Below are 20,596 nucleotides of genomic sequence, written 5' to 3'. Positions count from 1 at the left end.
TCTGCTAATTTTCTGTAAATTATTTGCACACACCATTAGGATTTTAAAAATTATCTGCCTGCAAAAAGCTTAATAGGTTTGTTGCTTTTATCAGATTAATAATGTCTTAATGCTGAGTATAAACAATGAGAAATATGTATCAAAATAATAAAAATATATTTTTCAAAGGGTTAATAATAATTTATTATCATCATCATAATCATTGTCATCATCATCAGAATCAGAAAAATAAAGAATATATCAAATAAATACTGAGATTGAATAAATGGAAGTTACCTCAGCTTGTTAATCCAAAAAAAAAAAAACATTCCTTTATTTTATATAATTTTGGATAGCTGGACAGATGAAGATGCCAAAGCCTATGAAAGGATACCTTCCTCAATAGTTAAACTATAAGAGTTATATCACAATTTTACAGAGATTTTTTCATTAGTATTATTTATATCATCTTTAAAATAAATTTATTTTTAAGACAAGACATTTAGTGGTTATTTCTTTTTTAAATTGTTAAAAAAACTTTTGCAATAACATCGATCTTTTAGAATGGTTCCTTCTATAATGTTTACAAGGCTGACAGCTCGGCTGTTAAGTTGTGTGTATTAAAATATCACTGCTACAAATGGAAGGTGGTTCAATGTTAATAAGTTTGAAAAGAGAAATATACAGGTAAAACATTTAATGTAAGCATTTCAACAAAGAAAAAAAAAATGCTATACCCTAAAATTTTGTGTTTTAAAAAACGAAAGAAAATCCCTGGCTCAACTTAAAAGAACAGGGTTAATGTTTCAAATAGCTTGAAACAACATCGCTAGAAACTAAAAGTTGTATAAAAATTATTCTTATTGACAGAAAAAGACAATAGTACTTAAAACTTATTTTAACAAAATTAAATTATATGCTTTTAAGGATTCTCTTTTGTACATGAGTACTACTTTATTCATATCATTTTTATTGCGTAAAAGGTAATGTTAAGATTTCATCATGTTCTTCATCACACAGGCTTATGTATGAGATTTGTAGCTGCAGAAGACAAGAGAAAATTACATTCCCCCCCCCCCAAAAAGAACATATGGAAAATGTATTTGTTATTTATCACAACCAAAAGTGTTGAGCTTTTTTCTTTTCTTTTTTTTTTTAAGAATGAGAAAATACTGATGATATATCTAGAAAAGTCTAACATTTACTCTGACATTGTTCTAATTAAGTTAGATAAACTAGTGAGTAGAACAATTCTTGTAATACTGCTGTGTATAATAGATTGTGATAGAGATGTGACGTAGATGGTTAGTGAACTGTTATTGGTACACTAACCATCTACTTACAAGTGATGCCATAGGAACAGACCTTTGTCTCTCTCAGGCAAACTAGATGAAAACAAGTGTCATTCCTTCTTCATGGATGTATAGTAAGCAAGATAGCAAAGATTGAAAAGTTTTGTTCAGATAAGTAGATTAAATGTAAAAATGTTGAAACATAAGAGAAATATATTTGGTATCTGATCATAGTCCTTAGCAAAGACACTTAACTCTTACTGACTGAATCCACAGAAAGAAGTGCTGTGAATTTATAGACTTAGGCAGCAGGTGCAATGTTTAAATGACAACAATTTCTGTGAGAGCAATAATCTTATTAATATCATTGCATTACTTCCATGGCCATAGTTGACTGTTTAACTATGATCTTTTTGCTCAAAATAGAATCAAACAGATAAATCTTCACAAAGAATTCATTTTGAATTTTGTTTTAAAATTTTATCTTATTTTCAGTTAGGAAGATGTTTATAAGATAATATATTTTAAAAATTTGATACTATAGGTCACAAATTAATAGTGGCACACATTTTTTATGACAAAATTCTATATTTTTTCCTTATTAAATAAATGCCAATAAACTCTCCAAAAGACAAATACATTTCTCAAAATTATTTTGTATCAACTTACTACAAAATCAAATAAAGTAAGAGTTAAATTGCAGGATCAAGCATAAAAGCATAACACAAATAAAGACTTAGGAGCTAACTTGATTGAAATAATAGTAATAGCTGGAGGATTTGGGAGTCATTTTGATAGAAGCCTGAGCTATAACATTTCCACATCCATAACTATAAAGCAAGATAATGGTATAGTTATAGGCACATACTAATTACAAGTTAAGGAAGAACAGTTTTATATTATAAAGCTCTAGTCAGAAATACTTATATAGCTCGCTTCATTAAACAGATTCAGACAGCAAAAATTGTAATATGCATGTGACTAATAAAGTAAAAAACAAACACAAAAAGAAATTATACAAACTTTTGAAATACTAAGTAAAATTTCTAAATAATAAAAGAAATATGTTAAATATTAAGTTTTCAAAGTTATTAATAGATTAGAAAATGAAGTTGATTATTCTCACAACTGATTTTACAACACAAAGGAATTTTTAAATAAGTATTTATAATTTCTTACCTAAGATTATTACAACTATTAAGTGTAATATTCATCAATATGTCAGAAGAGACTAATGTTTGCTCATGAAAAACAATTCATAAATTAATTCTGTATGAACTATTAATAATTTTCTTTTAGATTTTTAAAAATATGTAAAGAATGTATTAAAAAAGAATTAATTATTTTTATTTTCTATCTTATACTTGTTTCAGTCATTAGACGAGCAACAGAACTTATAAACAGCATATTAAAATTGGTGTTGGCACCTAACCTGTTAATAGGAATATTTGTATCTAGTTGTGTGGTCTGTCTGACTTTTCTATTCTTTGTGTAGTGCCATGCTAATGTTGTTCACTTGATCTGACTTGGTGTGAACTGCCTATGTCCATTGAACCAGATTTTCAAATCCCTATTGAAGACTACAATGGATATCATACAGAGTGTTGATATTTGTAACAAGCAGAACATAGAATTCACTGACGATAAAACACTGACATCAGAGTTAAAGAAGTTTATGGATGAGATAAAATTCTTGACATACACTGCATTGCATTGTGGAGAAAGAGTAGGAGATTGGTGTTTAGCTAGAGAGACATTGGAAATCAAAGAAGCTAGACAAAAAAAAAAACAGATTTGGTGAAAGGATGGCTGAAGATAAAAATTAAGGTTTTTTTTTTTAATTACAAGAAAAGATTAGCTAAAGCTAATAGAAATAAAGTTGGCAATGGATCATAATCAAGTGATAGCTTAGTAGTTATGTATAGGGTGTAAATATATTCCTTAATGGTCTTAGTGAAATGATTATTAATAGTAACAATATCATTAGCAAGTGAGGACTTCTGGGCTTTGAAAGTGGTTTTACACTTGTATAAAAACCTCTCATTTGAGGATATTAGGATTCTAGTTCTTAGTAAGTGAAATATACAAGAATATATTGAGAAAGATTCTACCCATTATATTTTGGGCCTTTTCGGTACAATTATTGCCATGGTTATCCTATACAGAAACTGTCTCATGCCAGTTAGCTGATTTAAACACTTAGAAAGTTCAGAATGCAGTTTACTAGCAGTTGTAAGGTTTGTGGTAAAAAATCCAGCAGAAAAACCAGGAAGAGTTCAAATGGAAATATTGAAGTAGACACTTGGGGTAAGAGTAAAGAAGTAGAAGTATTACTATGCTGGGAGAGTGGAATGGACATTCAGTGATTTACGTACAAAGAGAAATTAAATGATAACAATGTCAGTTTATGTACCAGTAAGATCAACAAAAAGAGTTGTGGATATTGAAGTTTATAATAAGATTAATTCTGAGATGCCATGGTGGGTGTTTTCAAGATTACAAAAAAAAAAAAAGATGCATCAAATAGCTTAGGATGGCTAGGAGATCTGGGAAGTAAGAAAATCAAGTTGAAAGATTTGAAGATTTTCAATCCAAACAAAAAGAAGATTTTTTTTTTCTTATGTCTAGAACATTGATGCATGGTCAGGATAATATATGAAATATTTGCAAAAAGACCCTCATCTTTTGCATAAAATTAGAGAGAGAATAGCCAGAGTAAGTAATAACTAAGGTGATGAATGGAGAAAAGCTAAAAAAAGTTTGCTGGAAGTTGTGCATCTATTAATATATGGAAACTAAACCCTTTAAAGAAAAGAGATTCTAGGAGTTAATAAGCACCATTATTTCTTATTTTGAAGAGGTTTTTCAACCCTACAGCTTTAATGAAACTGTTGAAAGACAAATATAAACCTTAAATATGCTTATAAATCATTTGATATTAATTACAAAAGGGATAACAACAGCAACAACATATTGCACTTTTGATGAAGAAATATCTATCAATGAGAGAGAAAATAAATAGAAAAATGCTACGAAATAAAAGCTGTATGATCTTTAAAAAGCATGGTAAATCACCCATTAAATACAATAACAGCTTAAACCCTTGCAAAATTTCATACACAGCCTAACAGATGAATTTGGGGGACATATCATTATCCCATAAAAAAAGAAGTACGAAATATAGCATAGACCTTACTGTGTAATTCACTAAATAACTAACTAAAAATTATTCGAAACTTATTCTCAAAATATTAAAAAACATATTGTTACACTATCTCATACATTTAAAAGCAGAGCATATTTTCTCTCTAACAACTGATCTTAGCTCTTTTGGTTTGTATAATATTACACACACACACACACAAACAGGTATGTTTCGTTTTACAATTTTACAAATGAGAGAAAGAGAATTCAATACATAAAGCAGAGTATATAATCTTTCTCTTTGAGGTTGCTAAGAGAGTGACTCAAGAGCTCAAAGTTTCAGAGCAGGACACTTCAAAATAATTGGCAAGTGCCTTGGCATGAAACTTTCGAGCCTTTGAGTCATTCCTGTAGCATTTTCAACCAAGATTACACACACACATACACAACACACAAGACTATCTCATAGACTTTACTTCATCATCTCCTAAAAACATTATTATTATTATTAACTAAATAACAGCTTTATAAGCTATTCTGTAAATTTAGAACCAAATCAAGTACAAAACAGCAGTTATGTTTTGGAACATATTTTTATCTTCCTGTTCCAGTAAAAAGATGCTACCAGCAATTCAAAACGAAGTAAAAAAATATACAATTTTTTGTAATCAAGCTTGTTTTCTTCGCACAGACTTTAAGTCAGTACTGAAGTAATAACATACACTTTTACTACAGCAGTACAGTAATAACACACACTTTGTGTACAGTACTGAGGTAATAACAGATTATTACCACAGCACTAAGATAGTAACACATTATTAAATTAATAAGAAAAGAACAACTTGATTTGTATTAACTGACAAAGAATCGGTATTAAAAACATTTTTCCATTTTCTCGTCATTGTCAGAATAGAGCAAAAATAATAACAGAGAAGAGAAAGCCTTCCTTAGTGTGAGCACCATCCAAATGTAGCAAGTAGATGCCTTGATACTGTTTGAGGTTCAATACCACTGAATGAAATAACTGTCTGATTCACTACGGTATGGAGTACTGTCTGAGATTCGTGTACGGCACATTGGACAAGTCTGTTCCCGGTCAAACCACAGTGACACACAGTCTTCACAGAATATGTGCTGAAAAGACAAATAGAAAGCATTAGGAGACTGACATTCAGAGAGAATATTTATTTAATGATCCTAAAAAAAGAAAAAAAAAAAAGATCAAGTTAATTTTTTTGACCTTGTGTGTATAGAGGTGTCTATCCATTTATCAATAAGGTAGTCAACCATATTCATTTCAGGGAATGAGAGGAAGGAGCTACGATGTTAATGCCTTTCCCAAAAGCCAAAGCAGAGTAAATGAAAGAACTTGGATAAGGAATTAAACATTGGTTACTGATTTGGTTCACCTATGTATTAAATTCAGATAAAATATAAATTCCTCTTCATCATCATTAGCATCATCATCACCATTTAACATCTATTTTTCCATGCTGACATGGGTTAGATGGTTTGACAGGAGCCAGTAAACCAGAGGACTGCATCAAGCTTCACTGTCTACTTTGGCATGGTTTTTACAGCTGGATGCCCTTCCTAATGCCAACCATGTTACAGAATGAAGTGGGTATTTTTTACATGACATCAGCACCAGCAAGGTCTGTTTGGCATAGTTTTTTATGGTTGGATGCCCTTCCTAACACCAACCACTTTTTATTTTTTTAATATATACTTATAAATTAAAGGGATATCAAAAATAACAATATCCAATTTATTGTGTATAGGAATAAGCAGAGACAAATTTAGTTCTAGCTGGTCACTGAGAAAGCATTTGAATTGAATATGCTTGTATCTGTTTGAGAGGTGGCATTTAAAAAAATATAAATGTAAATAACTTCAATTTGGAATTCACATCCATTGTAAAATTATACAAGGTCACTCCCAGAAAAATAGCAGCTAAATCTCCCTTATATCACATGCTGCCATCTTAAAGGAAGATTTAACATGTAAAGTCAGCATGGTCTAGAAAGTCTTTCACCATAGATCTGTACAATCAGGGATGACCTCAGGCTAATCAACAGCTTCAAGAAGATCTCTTATTTTACTGGAAGAAGGATATGTAACAAAACTACTATTTCAAATAATTTGATATTAGTCAACTGTATTCATGAAATGTCTTGAGTGTTCCAAAGTAACACTTCAAATTACTCCACTAACATATTTCATGGTTGTAAGTTTAAGACACTGAAATACAGGTCTCATAACTCAGTTTAATTTTTATTAACCCATACTACTGAGCCCCTAGAAGGGAAATGTAACTTTATTGGTTTACCTAGTAGGCAAGTTCTTTTGCCACTGACAAATTACACAGTACTTGTTGTCAGGGTATCCAGTTGTAAAAATATTACTAGAATAACATAGAAGTGTACATATTCGTAAAAGCCATTCTAATATGGAAAACCATTCTATATGGAAAACCCGTGCTGCAACTTCCAATAGCATCGATCACCGAAGAATATAAAGCAGGAAAGGCGAGGACAGTAATGATGCTAAGGTATTCAAAAGATCAGAGCATCCGAGAAAACCCTCCAAAGGTACGAACAGGGAGGAAATGGAATGCGGAAGAGGCAGTAAACAGGGCGATCGGAATACTAAAACATGCCGATATAGTTGGAGCAACGCAAGAAGCAAGAGCCAGCCTAGGGACGAGCAGTTTCAGGCCATTTTGCAAGAGCAGTGTAAAAGAGATGAAAGAGGCAGTAGTACACGAAGTGAGAAAGGAGGAAGAAGAAAGGCGGAATGTACATTTGGTGCAATGCAGTCAACAGGGGCAGTGCCTGAGATGGGAGGAAAACGTGGTCAGTCGCAGAATCTCATGGAAGGAACTTTGGGCTTGGGAACAAGCAAGAACAGCCTTCCTGATCAAGTCTACCTTCAACGTTCTACCCTCACCGGCGAACTTAGTTAGATGGAACATAAAAACAACCGATGAATGTGGATGCGGGGAGAAAGCGACGGTGAGACACGTTCTGTCAAGCTGCAGACTAGCACTGGAAAGGTATACATGGCGCCATAATCAAGTCCTTGGCGTCATAAGTGCAGCACTCAAGGAGAAGATCGAGGGATACAACAGAGGAGAGTACCCCAAAGTGGAAAAGCGCAGGAAAATATACTTCCAGAAGGAGGGGAAAGGACATAAGATCAGGCCTCCAAATAAAATATATGACATAGACGAAAGATGGAAGGGATACTGGGAGCTGGCCACGGATTTGGGAAGTCTAGCAATTTTTCCACTTATAAAAACAACAAAAAGACCAGACTTAGTCATATGGAACACAGAACAGAGAATAGGAATCTTGCTAGAACTGACAGTACCATGGGAAGAAAACATCGACACGAAAGGAGAAGAGATATGAAAAACTAATCGAAGAGTGCAGAGAACAGGGATGGACTGTCGAGTACTACCATCTGGCAGTGGGGGCTAGAGGCTTCATTGAAAGAAAAATGACAACGCTATTCAAGAGAAGATTTGCGTTTTCAAACTCGGAACTGAGAAAACTGATAAGGAGGATACAGGAGGCGGTCGAAAAAGCCAGCTTCTATACATGGCTGAAGCGGGAAGACCGAATATGGCTTGAAAGTCATAACATGTCTAGGTGAGACAGGCTGACACTGAAGTGGCTTCGCGCCCTCCATTGTCAGTTAAAGTTCAGACAGTGTCATGTGACAACTTGCTGGGGCTACTTGCTGGAGCCTAGCAGCGGGAAGTTTAGACAGTGTCATGTGACAACTTGCTGGTGCTGCCTGCTGGAGCCTAGCAGCAGATATAAAAAGGGGAACTTGACATGACGATCAGTCGGACGCTAACACTCGTTGATGCTGCATCGAAGAGGCCAGGGAATAGAAGAAAGAAGACATACACCCAACACCAGAGCTGAAGACACCTCCGAAAGGAGGGGCCCCGCCACGTCAAAATGGTAGAGGAGTAGGGGCCGAAACAGGACGTGGTTCCTCCTGATGATGTCTTGAGCTAACTGGATCCTATAAAGGAGCTGGTGTGGTAGCAGACCACGAAACATGGTTGAAATTCCTCCTGTAAAAGTTATAAAAAGGACAACTAATTGAACATGTAAAATATATAGACAACATATTGAAAAGCCAAGCTATCAAAATGGGAGTGCTTAATGTTTTACATGTATCAATAACAAATAATGAAAGAAAGATTTGTTAAAAAAATGAATTTACTTACTTGACAAGTAAGTTTTATTGGGTTAGCAAAATCATCATGACAAATTGGGCATGAATGCCCTGCAGTGTGAACTTCTTCTGATGTAGGTTTTGTACCTAAATTCTAATTTCAGAATTTCATGGAAAAGATAAGAACGATATATGAGATTTGAGGATTTTCTTTTAATGATTTAGAAAATTTATTTTCTTTTTTGTTTAGCATATTTTTAATATCTTGTGTAATTTAAACAGCTGAGTAAGATATTTTTAAAATCTTATTTCACAAAAGAGATCCATCAAAGACAAGATATCATCCAAGAAAAAAATGGTCAAAGCAAACTTTAGAAGGCAAATAAGTATTCTTTATCCAGAGAGGTTAGAAAAGTCATGTTAGGTTAGTCTTAGAAGAATTTTTAACTCAATATGCGAACTAAATGAACAATCTGATCACCACCTTTGTACCTAACTTCATCAAATTGAACTGGAAATGGAAGTAGAACTCCTGCATTGAAGAGTTGAGGTGTAGTCACTAAATACATGGACTATACATTTTTTCTAAAAATGCTAATGATGATTTCTTACATTGGTACCAATTTATAAGAAGGTGTATAATTGATGATAACACATCAGAATGTATATACTTTATTGATCCTAAAGGTATGAATGACATAGTTAACACTAGTGGAATTTGAACTTAGAATTTAGAGGGATGTCAATAAATACTGGTTGCAAATTTTGGCACAAGGCTAGCAATTTCAAGGATGCTGGTAAGTTAATTACATTGACCCCAGGACTAAACTGATACTTATTTTATTGACCCTGAAAAGATGAAATCAAAGCCAACCTCAGCAGAATTTGAATTCAGAATGTAAAGATGGATGAAATGCCACTAAGCAATTTTCCCAGTGCAATAACAACTCTGCCAACTCACTGCCTTGAGCTGAAAAAATATTGCAAGTTATTCTGTGCTACATTTACCATTTGTGTCTTGCCATGCAAACAAACACAATTCTACATACCAAAGAAATCATAGTTACACAAACCTCAAGAACAAGATGGTGCAGTTGAAACTCATGAAAAATTGAAGACGTCTTGATAATAATAATATTAATAGTAATAACTCACCATATCACTGTTAATTTTCTTACAAACTTTCCATAAATCAAATGAGTGTATGTACACCAAATTCATCTGTCAAAAGAAATAATTAAATTTATAATGATTTATCTTAGAATTATAAAATAATTCTAAAAATGTTAGTGATGCGGGCAAAAAATTTTAAAGCAAGAAATGTAACTTTTCAACTAAGAAATGAAGCTCAAATTGTTTTACAATTATATTAAATTCTAATATAATACAAGGTTACACATTTTGAAAGAAGGCCATAGTCAATTACATCAACCTAGTACTTGACAGGTACTTATTTCACTGCTCCTATGAGAACAAAAGACAAAGCTAACCCTGGCAGGGTTTGAACTTGGAACATAAAGAACTATAGCTAAATGTTACAAAGCATTGTTTTGACCTTCTACCAATCCACTGACCTTCTACAATTATTTTAACAATAATATTGGTTTCAAATTTTGTCACAAGGCCAGAAATTTTGGAGGAGGGAGTAAGTCAATTACATTGATACCAGTGTTCAATTATACATATTTTATTGATCCTGAAGGGAAGAAAAGCAAAGTTGACCATGGCAGAATTTGAACTCAGAACATAAAGACAGGAAATGCTACTAAGCCTTTTGTCTGTTGTGTTAACGATTCTGTTAACTCACTGCCTTTATGTTAACAATAATATTAAATAAAATACATAAATTATAACCTCTATAATTTAAAAACAGACTAGCTCCAACTTTTTCATTCATGGAACCAACTATTCTCAGTATATTATATCAACTAACTTATTCAACTGGAGTTTCAGCTTGCATTTCATAATTAATTAATGTGTTCCAGAAGATTGGGTTGTTGTCTTAGCTGCAATGTAACCACCACAGCCACACAATTCTTTCTAGCTAAATTCACCTATCTGCATTTAAATGCCTTAGATAGGTACAGCTCATAACTGTAAGCAGCAGGAGCACTCTGTTAAGTATTTTGATAGCATTACAGTGCTGAATTCAAGTCTTTTCTTTGGACTTGAGCCATGACAGAAGTACTCACACTAAGGACCTGATTAGCAAGTCTATTAAAATCACATTAAAGGGCACTCACTATAAATGTATCTTTATGGTTAGAGCCTAAAACTTAACTCAGTTCCTAGGATAATATATAAACACATATTCTTAATTACACTTGCTATCACCAAAAGCCAACAAAGACTGACTGACAAGCCTATGAGGGAACCACTACATGATCACTAAACCTGCTAGAAATAGCAGCCATATCTTTTTTATCACACCTTATCATCTTTAAAAAGGAAGGGCACAAACAGGGGCGAACTGAGGGTATTGAGGGTCTAAGGGTATAACTGTATACTGGGCCCCTTTGAATATGTATTTTAGTAGAGTTAACATGTAGAGTGCCGGCCCCTCAGAGCTCCAGACCCTTGGGCAGTGCCTGATTGACCGACGGCACAAATAATATAGCCTCAGATACATTATGTCTGAAAATAAGATGGGATGGCTAAGACTGGAATGAGATTAGCCATAGACCTGCTCAATCAGAGCTGCCATGGAGCTAAATAAAACTATTAGCATCATCATCATCTACTTTATTACTGTTATTGTCATCAACATCATCATTGTTGTCAACATTGCTGCCACTATTACCACCACCACTATCCTTACCATTAAATATTGAGAACTCTAAAGTGGGTGCAAGCTACCTGTTTGCAGTTTGGAATTTGATACATCGTTAATGAGGTCATTCTAATAACACCTTTGGTGATTTAAATACTAGCAATAGACTATTTACAAATGAGGATATTTTCCAATCTAGCAATTAATTCATTTCAGGGCACTGATAACAACAATTTATTATTAGATTTCATTTGGATCGTTTTTAGATTTAAACTAATTACAATGAGATAAAAATGTCAAACGTTTGCACTGTAGATATAAGCACATCATCTTAAGACACTGTAAACAGTATGTCACACTGATATATTTATGATTGTAATTTTTGTGATTTACCAGGAAAAAAAAAATGTTTTTTTTTTTTTTATTTAGCCTTAGGTCAGCTCTGATTGAAGAGATCTAAAATCAAAAGAATTCCAGCCAAACATTCTGACCATTTCTTTCTCAAAAAGTGTTGTATATCTAGGGCAACACTATCCAATGTGAACCCCACCTTTTCAAAATATTAGGTCATCCCATAAGTTCTGTCCGATTTTACCTTTTTAAAATTTAATGAAATTAAATAGTATTTTAGAAAGTCAAATGGAATTAAAAATTATTTTTATGCATTTGTGTACATTTAAACTAATTAAATATTATTTTACAGAATAATAGAATTAAAATTTCTTTGATTAAAACCCTTTCTAACATGGAAGTATCCAAAGAGCATTTGAGGCACATAATGCTTTATGAGTACAAAAAAGGAAACTCTGCAGCCGAAGTGACTCGAAACATACACTCAGTTTATGGGAAAGAATGCTTGAATGAAGGAACTTGCAGAAGATGGTTTGCAAAATTCAGAAGTGGAGATTTCAGCCTTGAAGATGAAGATCGAAAAGGACATCCAGTTGAGTTTGATGATAAGCTCCTTGAAGCAGTACTTGAAGAAAATCCTGCATTATCAGTTGAAGAATTGGCAATAAAGCTTAGTTCAAACCATACAACTGTTCATCATCATCTTCAAATACTTGGAAAGGTTCCTAACCTTGGAAAATGGGTGTCTCATGAATTGTCCGAAAGCAACAGCAAATCCTGAGTTGACATCTGCTCTTCTCTCCATTCTCACGAACTCATTTCACCCTTTTTGGATAGACTTGTGACTGGTGATGAAAAATGGATCTTCTGTGGCTTGGTAAAAGGGAAAAAAACTCAACCACAACCGAGAAGGGAACTTCATGAGAAAAAGGTTCTCTCTATCTGGTGGGATTGCAAAGGAGTCATTCACTTTGAATTGTTACCACCTAATGCAACAATCATTGTTCAAGTCTACTGTCAGCAATTAGTGTGTTTGAACCAAGCTTTGAAGAAAAAAAGACCTGCTTAAGGGAATTGAAAAGGAGTGATGTTTCATCAGGACAATGCGCGATCCCACACTGCAAAGATCTTATCGCAGAAGATCGAAGAGATTGGTTGGGAAAAAATTCCTCATCCACCTTATTCTCTTGATCTTGCTCCTTCAGACTACCATTTGTTTCGTAGTTTACAGAATCATTTGGGGGACATAACTTTCACAAGCCAGGAGGAGGCCGAAACTGACATTTCAGAGTTCTTTGCTTTGAAACCAAAAGAGTTTTACATTGATGGGATTAAAAAGAGTGAAATAGATGGAAGGAAGTCATAGATAATCAAGGAAAGTACATTGATGATTAAATTTCAATTAAATATAACATTTGATCACTTGTTTTTTTTATTCAAAATTCGGACAGAACTTATGGGATGACCTGATAGTAGGGTGTAATTTGAGGGAGATTTGGCTTCTATTTTTAGCAAGTTCATTCATGGCTGCATAGATATGCAAAATTATATAATGTTTACAGTAGGCTATAAAGTCATTAATAATTGAGCAAAAATCACTACTTCAATCATTGTATTTCTTGAGACAACATATGTATTGTATAATTTTCAGAACAATCTGACATGAAATGCACATAGATAAACCAGAAACATGGACTTATTGGACTAAGTCAGAATAATGCTGCTATGAATATCAATAATTAAATACAAAAATCAAAGGGATAGTTGTGTGGTTAAGAAGTCTGCTGTGTAACTGCATGGTTTCAGGTTCAGCCTCACTGTGGTATCTTAGGTGTCTTCTACTGATCAATGCCATATGAAAGAATTGGGAAACTACAGGCAGTCTGTCATCACTACCACCACCACCATCATTATCATCATTTAATGTCCCTTTTTCCATACTGGCATGGGTTGGACAGTTTTACAAGAACAAATGAGTCAGAGGTCTCTGCCAGGTTCTATGTCTGCTTTGGCATGGTTTCTACAGTGCAATGCCCTCCCTCATTCCAACCCCTGATCAGAGTGCACTGGGTGCTTTTATGTGGCACCGGTACCAGTACGGTCACCAAGTACCTGCAAAATAAGACCCCTTAACTAAGAGAGGTATCGGCTGGAGGAATAAGAAACTATGACAGAGGGAGAAGAGAAGGGATCCTGCCGAAGTGTCAGTCATATGTATCATCATCATCATTTAATGGTTCTTTTCCATACTGGCATGGACTGGACAGCTTGACAGAAACTGGTATGGTCAGGGTCTTCACCAAATTCCATAGTCTGTTTTAACTTGATTTCTATGGCTGGATGCCCTTCCTAACAGCAACCATTCCATAGAGTGTACTGGGTGTTTTTTTATGTGGCATCAGTACCAGTGCTTTTTATGTGGCATCAGCACCAGTGCTTTTTACGTGACACCAGCACCCACACCAACACTTTTTATGTGGTACCTTGATTTTAGGATCTCAATTCTGTTGTGGGTGGATTTTCAAGTACAGCAATACACCACATATCTCAGTCCTCTGTCATATATATTGTTGATATTCCATAAAAAGAAATATTTTCACCTGATCCATGTAAGTCTGGAAAAGTAGACATGATGATAATGATGATGGTAGTGACAATTTCAGCATGTACAAACAAAAATAAAACAAAAACTAAGATCAAATTGGTGGTGGTGGTGGTGGTGGGGGGGGGGGGGCAAATAACAATGACAGTAGTGGTAGAGAAATGAGGACAAACATGACTAAAATAGAAATAAATGAAGTTACTTTACCTTAAAAGCAGTATATATCACCAGCAAGAACGTAGAAAACCACTGACCCCCATATGAATCATCCAGTAAAAAGTACACCCAAGGAACAATTGGTGTTAAACAACCATAAAAATATATCATCTGCTCAATTAACATGAAATATTTACCCTAAGAAGAAAAGAAAAAAAAGCAAATAAAAAAATGTTATTTGGCTGTTACAATTAACAGAGGGCAAGTCATTTGAAAAATTTTTATTGTATACTAATCTTCTTTTTTTTTTTTTTTGTTAACTCTTAAAAGTTCTACACTGCAGGTATCTACACCTGTTACCAAATCCATAACAGTGTGAAACAGTAGTTCAGATAGTATTGTTTGGTCAAAAACTAGAACTAAACATTCTGTGTGAGAACCAAAGTTTTACCTCATTTTATAAAGAACTAGCTATATACCAAGTCAAATTCTCTAGATTTTTTTCTTCTTTTGATGTCAGCCTAATGGTGATCAATACCTCAAGCAATAGGCTAGAATTTGATACTATTCCATGCCAGCATGGAAGGTGGACGTTAAGTGATGATGATGATGATTAATGATTTATTAACAGTATTCAACCTACTTTGGCAGGTGAAAGTGACATGACAATAGATAAAGATCAACAACAATAGGTAAAAACCACATTCACTATGTACATCAATGATCATTATACTGTATCAACAAATTTGATCCAAATTCATGCAATAGTTATAAATTTATGATTTATACTGAACTAACTGCATTTCATCAAAATTTCTAATCACTAAAAGGATTAAGGACTACATATTATGTGCATTTCAATTCAACATAAGGCTTAAAGGAATTAAATGTTTCAAAAGTTTGCAGTAAAAACCCAGAGGGGTTTATATGCCATTTTTGGTTGAATCATACAGAAGGCAAAGCTCACAACCAACAACAACAATAGCCTAGTTTCAGTTCTGAGCAGCAGTTGCTTCATTTTCCTTGTATCACTAGTTCCCTTAAGAAAGGCTTGAACATCACAAATCACATTTTGTAATGATTTTATACTGAAGTCAGCAGGGCTAACAACCCAATGAGGAAACCTACATGGACACAAAACCTGCTAGAAATAGCAGTCGTATCTCCCTCAAATCACATCCATCTGAAATAAGAAAAGGACACGTGTAGAATGTCTTTGACCATAGATTTGTTGGATCCAGGTTGATCTAGGGCTAAGCAACACAAACAACAATTTCATTGATAAGTACATCTGATTCATCATCATCATCTTTTAATGTCTGTTTTCCATGGATTGGATGGTTTGACCAGAGATGACAAGCAAGAGGGTTGCATCAAGTTCCAGTCTGATTTAACTTGGTTTCTATGGCTGGATGCCCTTCCTAATGCCAACCACTTTACAGAGTGTGCTGGGTACTTTTAACATGGCACTAGAAAAAAAAATATTATTCACAAGCTAATACTAATTTAATTTTAATAGTCTTGTTTTACTGAATAAATAAAAAGCCTGAGTAGATGTAGGGTGTGTTTTTTAACATCAGATCAGTCCTCACTAAGCAAACTTGTGATTGAAAGCATTCCATTTGTGACCATTTTGTCTTTTTGTGTAACTAGAACTACATAATCCAATTTTTTCTTTCTTCATTAAGACAGCGGGATATGATTTAAGGAGACACTGCTAGCAGGTCACTTGACCATGTAAAGGCACTCTCATTGGTTCAACTGAGTTCAGCATCAGATATTTAATCAGTGATTCTCCTAACAGGTTACAGCTCCTTTTGTGAAATGACTATGAGATCAAACTGTATAATAGTTTCTTTAAACTGGTGGAGATAGACCGGTAACCTAGGCAAAGTATTATTATTGGATTATTGTAGATCTTATGTGTTGAACTGACACAAATGGAGTGCTTTATTTTATTGTCAAAATGTTGCATGAGTGAGTGAGTGCATGCAGTTTATCTGATCATCTATTTGCTTTAGATTTTATACCATTGTAGCAAGTATAAAGATCAGATGGGGAGCTCTATAAATAGCAATATTGATACTAACAATAACAAAGGAAGACCAACAAAATTTCTAATATTAGCTTAATATATAGCCAATCTAGAAAGAATATTTAAAAAGTGCCATGGAAACAAAGAGAAGAGAAATGCCTACCCTTCGACGGTAAGGTATATATGTTCGTGGCCACATGGCAACCAAAGATTTTAAGATAATACAAATAAATTTAAGTACAAAATCTGTGATTCCTATAATCCAAGCAAGTGACCATATATCTAACTTTTCCATAACAGGAAGCTGGAGGTATAATCTAAAAATATAAGAAACAGAAAAACAGCATTAATGGTTTACCTTAAAATTAAGAAGTAAAAAGCAAAATCTTAGAAGCATCCACACTGACAACAAAATCAATGAAGAACATTATTTATTATTTTATGGTGAGAAGCTAATGTAACAGAAACTGCAGTTAACGTTTTGTTGTGTCCCTAAGCAAAACATTTAACACTACATGTTTCATTCCACAAAATTTGAAGAAATAAGTTAAATGTTTTCTGGGAACATTAAGCTGCAATAGACTAACATTTTATCTATGAACATATTAATCTTTCATTTTGATAGATTGAACAAAAGCTGAGCACTGAGCTTGTAAATCTAGTGGTCTATGGAGGTTAATACATTAGTACATGACTTCAGTTAATGATGGTAAGAAATTTTTAGAAAAAACATTGATTTACAATAAATTTTCTAATAGAAAAGAATACCAAAATGAAAAAAGATTAGATGTTAATCTGGAACGTGTTTTGAATTTGATTTTTTTTATTGGTTCTTTTCTGGATGTTAACTTTTGTTTTTTCTCAAAAGGGTGATTTTAATTTCAGCCAAAATTTTCATTATGTATATTTTTATCTGAAAACAAAATAAGCTTTGCAATACCTATTATTTTATTAAAAGATATTGCAATTCTTTTCTTTAGATTACATATTGAACGAGTTGCTTGGATCTGGATATTAAACAAATGACAAATTGTATGGTACCATGTAATTCTGTATTATTGATGTTGATTTTAAAGATGTTAGATGAAATGAAATGTTATACCATGTTGCTGTCTGAGGCTAGTCAACACAATCTCAGTACTATCATTTCCAAAACAAATTCACTAATCACTAGGTTCTGACTAAAAACACTTACTTACATACATTTTTAAGAAATAAAAATTGATACGGAGAAAGAGAATTTACTTACGTCCGGTAGAGTTTCTGATCAGCAAATACAATATATATAGACAAAATATTACCAAGAAGAAATAATATCAACCAGAGTTTAGATAGCAAAGTTCTATGCTGAGCACCACCTTGCTACAATGAGAAAGAAAAAAAGTTAAAAACTGGTAAACTATGACCAGACTAAAATGAAATTTTCATGTGTAATATATTAATTGTGACTGGTAGTCATTTATTTAGCATGTAGAGGAGGTTACAGTAAATTGGATTCATTAAATGCTGGCTTAAAGGCCAAACAATTATATCAAATAACTATAGTGTTCAAAACTTAATAGTTCAGTTTTCCTAAGTGTAAGGAGGTTATTTAACTGATTTAAGTAACATGCAGTGATAAATTGAAATACTGGTTTCAAATTTTGGCACAAGGCCAGCAACTTCAAAGAGGGAGTAAGTCGATTACATCATCCCCAGTATTCAACTGGTACTAATTTTATCAACCCCAAAAGAACAAAAGTTAAAGTCAATCTCAGTGGAATTTGAACTCAGAATGTAAATACGAATGAAATAAAATTAAATATTCCCATAAAACAGTAAAAGGTAAGAGAAAACCACTCCAATAACTATGCTTTGAAACATTACACAAACATCTTTACTGATGCCCTGAAATCTCAGTAGTTTGTAGGACGTTATATATGACAATAAGGTGTAGGACATTATATATGACAATGAGACTGTACTATGTTTGGTTTCAACTTTCTGTATTCTGAGTTCAAATTTTAACTTTGCTTTTCATTCCTCTTGTCATCAAAAAAATATTTGTAGGCAATACTTTACTTATTTTATTTCAATGAATCCTTTCCCTAAAAACGTGTATCTTTGTGTCAAAGTGAGAAATCCTTATTTATGACATATGAATGTCTGTGAAAACATGTTTTCATGACTTTTCAAGCCAATTGCACATGGTTAGAAATACCAGTTTTGGAATAGTTTACCTAAGTTTGATTGACTTTACTATTAAAACAAGAATCAAAATTCTTATCTCTCTTTCAAAACAACAAATTTAAAATACATTTTAATTTTATATTTTTTATTCAAATATTGTAAGAATTACAGCAAGCTGACTCAATAAGGTTTGACCTTCTGACCAAAGATTAATGGTTTGTATCTTATAATTGGTGTTACACTGTGTCTGTCAACACATAACTGTAAAACAACAGTGATGTCAGATGATTGTTGACAAAGTGTGCTATAGTAGTCAAAATCCTACTCTGGCATAAGTATAAATAAACTTTAGGTTATTTATATATATATTATGACTTCAATCTGATTTAATCTTTATTTCTAAAAGTATATCATTAGATTTAAAGACAATTATGACCAGATTATATTGTGATACTGTAAGAACTGAATTATTATAAAAATACATTTGCAGTCTGTGGTGGATGTGCAGAGCTCATCTAGAACATCTAGAAGATTGTTCCAGGTGAACTGATGATATAACTATAAAGAAATTATATGCGGTTAGCAATAACAGTGTTTGGTTAACTTACAGTGTCAAATTTAATTTCTATATAACACTAGAAAAACCAATATTGAATTTGACTTGAAGCATTAAACATCACAGTTGTGTTTTATTTTTTATCTTTTAGTTAAGAGGGAAGGCAGTGTCCTTAACCCTTTACAGAGGTATAGGTACCCAACTGAGCGATGGATTAAGTCTACCACCTATGTAGACCATGGCAAGATTTGAACTCAGAACACAAAGGGCTCGAATAACTATCACAAGACATCCAACCCAACTTTCCTAGTTCCACCAATCCACTGCACTGGATTCATATTATTTTCATTGGCCCTGAAAGGATAAAAGGTGAAGTTGACTTTGGTAGGATTTGAATTCATGGTGCAGGGAATCAGAACAAATACTATGAGGCATTCTGTCCAATGCTTAAACAATTTTTAAAATTCATCTTGGCACCACCAAGAAAAATGGAGAACATACTGAGATCAGTTTAACCTTGACTGCATCCAATAGTTAAGAGTAGGGAAATAACAGGAAACTATGCTACAGTAAGTGGTGTCAGTGGTATTAACAGAAATATGTGTGTGTGTGTTGAAATTCCAATATTGTTTTATTAAATCTAGTCCTTGACAACACACTAGAGCAGCTAGAGATACACCCTAACGAGGTTTTAATGCTGTATAGAAATGTTTATAGTACTCATATTCAGTATCCTGTTGCACTAAGTTTGACACATCTTGAAATGTTATCCTAACATGTTTATCAATAAAAGAAATAAAAAAGAAATTATGAAGTCTACCTGAAACAGCAGAGCTTTACTATATTTAGTTTTATCCTTTTTACTTTTTAATTAAAATCTTCCTGACAGTCATAAGGTTGGGGTTGGTAAAATTATTGACAGTAATGTAATAAGGCCACTCCAATTACTTGTGTTTATCTCCTTCGAATAATTAAATATTGCATTAGGTGAACAGAAAGTATTACAGAAAGAGTAAGAATATAAAAGGTTACAACATGGAAAAAGAAAACAGCATCAAAGATTATTTAGAGCAGGGGTTCTCAAGCATTTTTTACCTATGGACCTCTTTGATTCCTATTTTACTTGGGTGGACCCCCATAGCCATTCAATGTCTAAAAAGTCCTATCATTTTTTATAATTAAATATTATTAGGACTTGTATAAAAATTGTTAAAATATTTTGTGTGTTATGGACGTATAACCAATTTATTGCACATAAACTTTACTGGTCTAAAGCACAATTTTTTCATGGCCCCTGAAAATTTACCATGGACCCCAGTTGAGAACCTCTGATTTAAAGTTTTCTTTT

General features: G+C 33.2%; 1 protein-coding gene across 1 annotated transcript in view; it reads right to left on the bottom strand.

Moving 5' to 3' along the window:
* Window positions 1-158: 158 nt before the first annotated feature.
* The window catches only part of LOC106881032 (E3 ubiquitin-protein ligase RNFT1), a 35,658-nt gene continuing 15,220 nt past the window's right edge, over window positions 159-20,596 (bottom strand). The window contains exons 4-9 of the mRNA XM_089351465.1: window positions 17,773-17,885; window positions 16,687-16,840; window positions 14,540-14,686; window positions 9,765-9,830; window positions 8,662-8,763; window positions 159-5,549 (exon numbers count right to left, since the gene is read on the bottom strand). Of these exons, the coding sequence (XP_089207591.1) occupies window positions 5,418-5,549; window positions 8,662-8,763; window positions 9,765-9,830; window positions 14,540-14,686; window positions 16,687-16,840; window positions 17,773-17,885 (714 nt within the window). The 3' untranslated portion in view covers window positions 159-5,417. The remainder of the gene's footprint in view (window positions 5,550-8,661; window positions 8,764-9,764; window positions 9,831-14,539; window positions 14,687-16,686; window positions 16,841-17,772; window positions 17,886-20,596) is intronic.

The sequence above is a fragment of the Octopus bimaculoides genome, chromosome 1, assembly GCF_046866305.1.
Source record: "Octopus bimaculoides isolate indiv1 chromosome 1, ASM4686630v1, whole genome shotgun sequence".
In the NCBI taxonomy this organism is placed as follows: Eukaryota; Metazoa; Mollusca; class Cephalopoda; order Octopoda; family Octopodidae; genus Octopus; species Octopus bimaculoides.
This window is presented reverse-complemented; position numbering and strand designations above follow the sequence as displayed.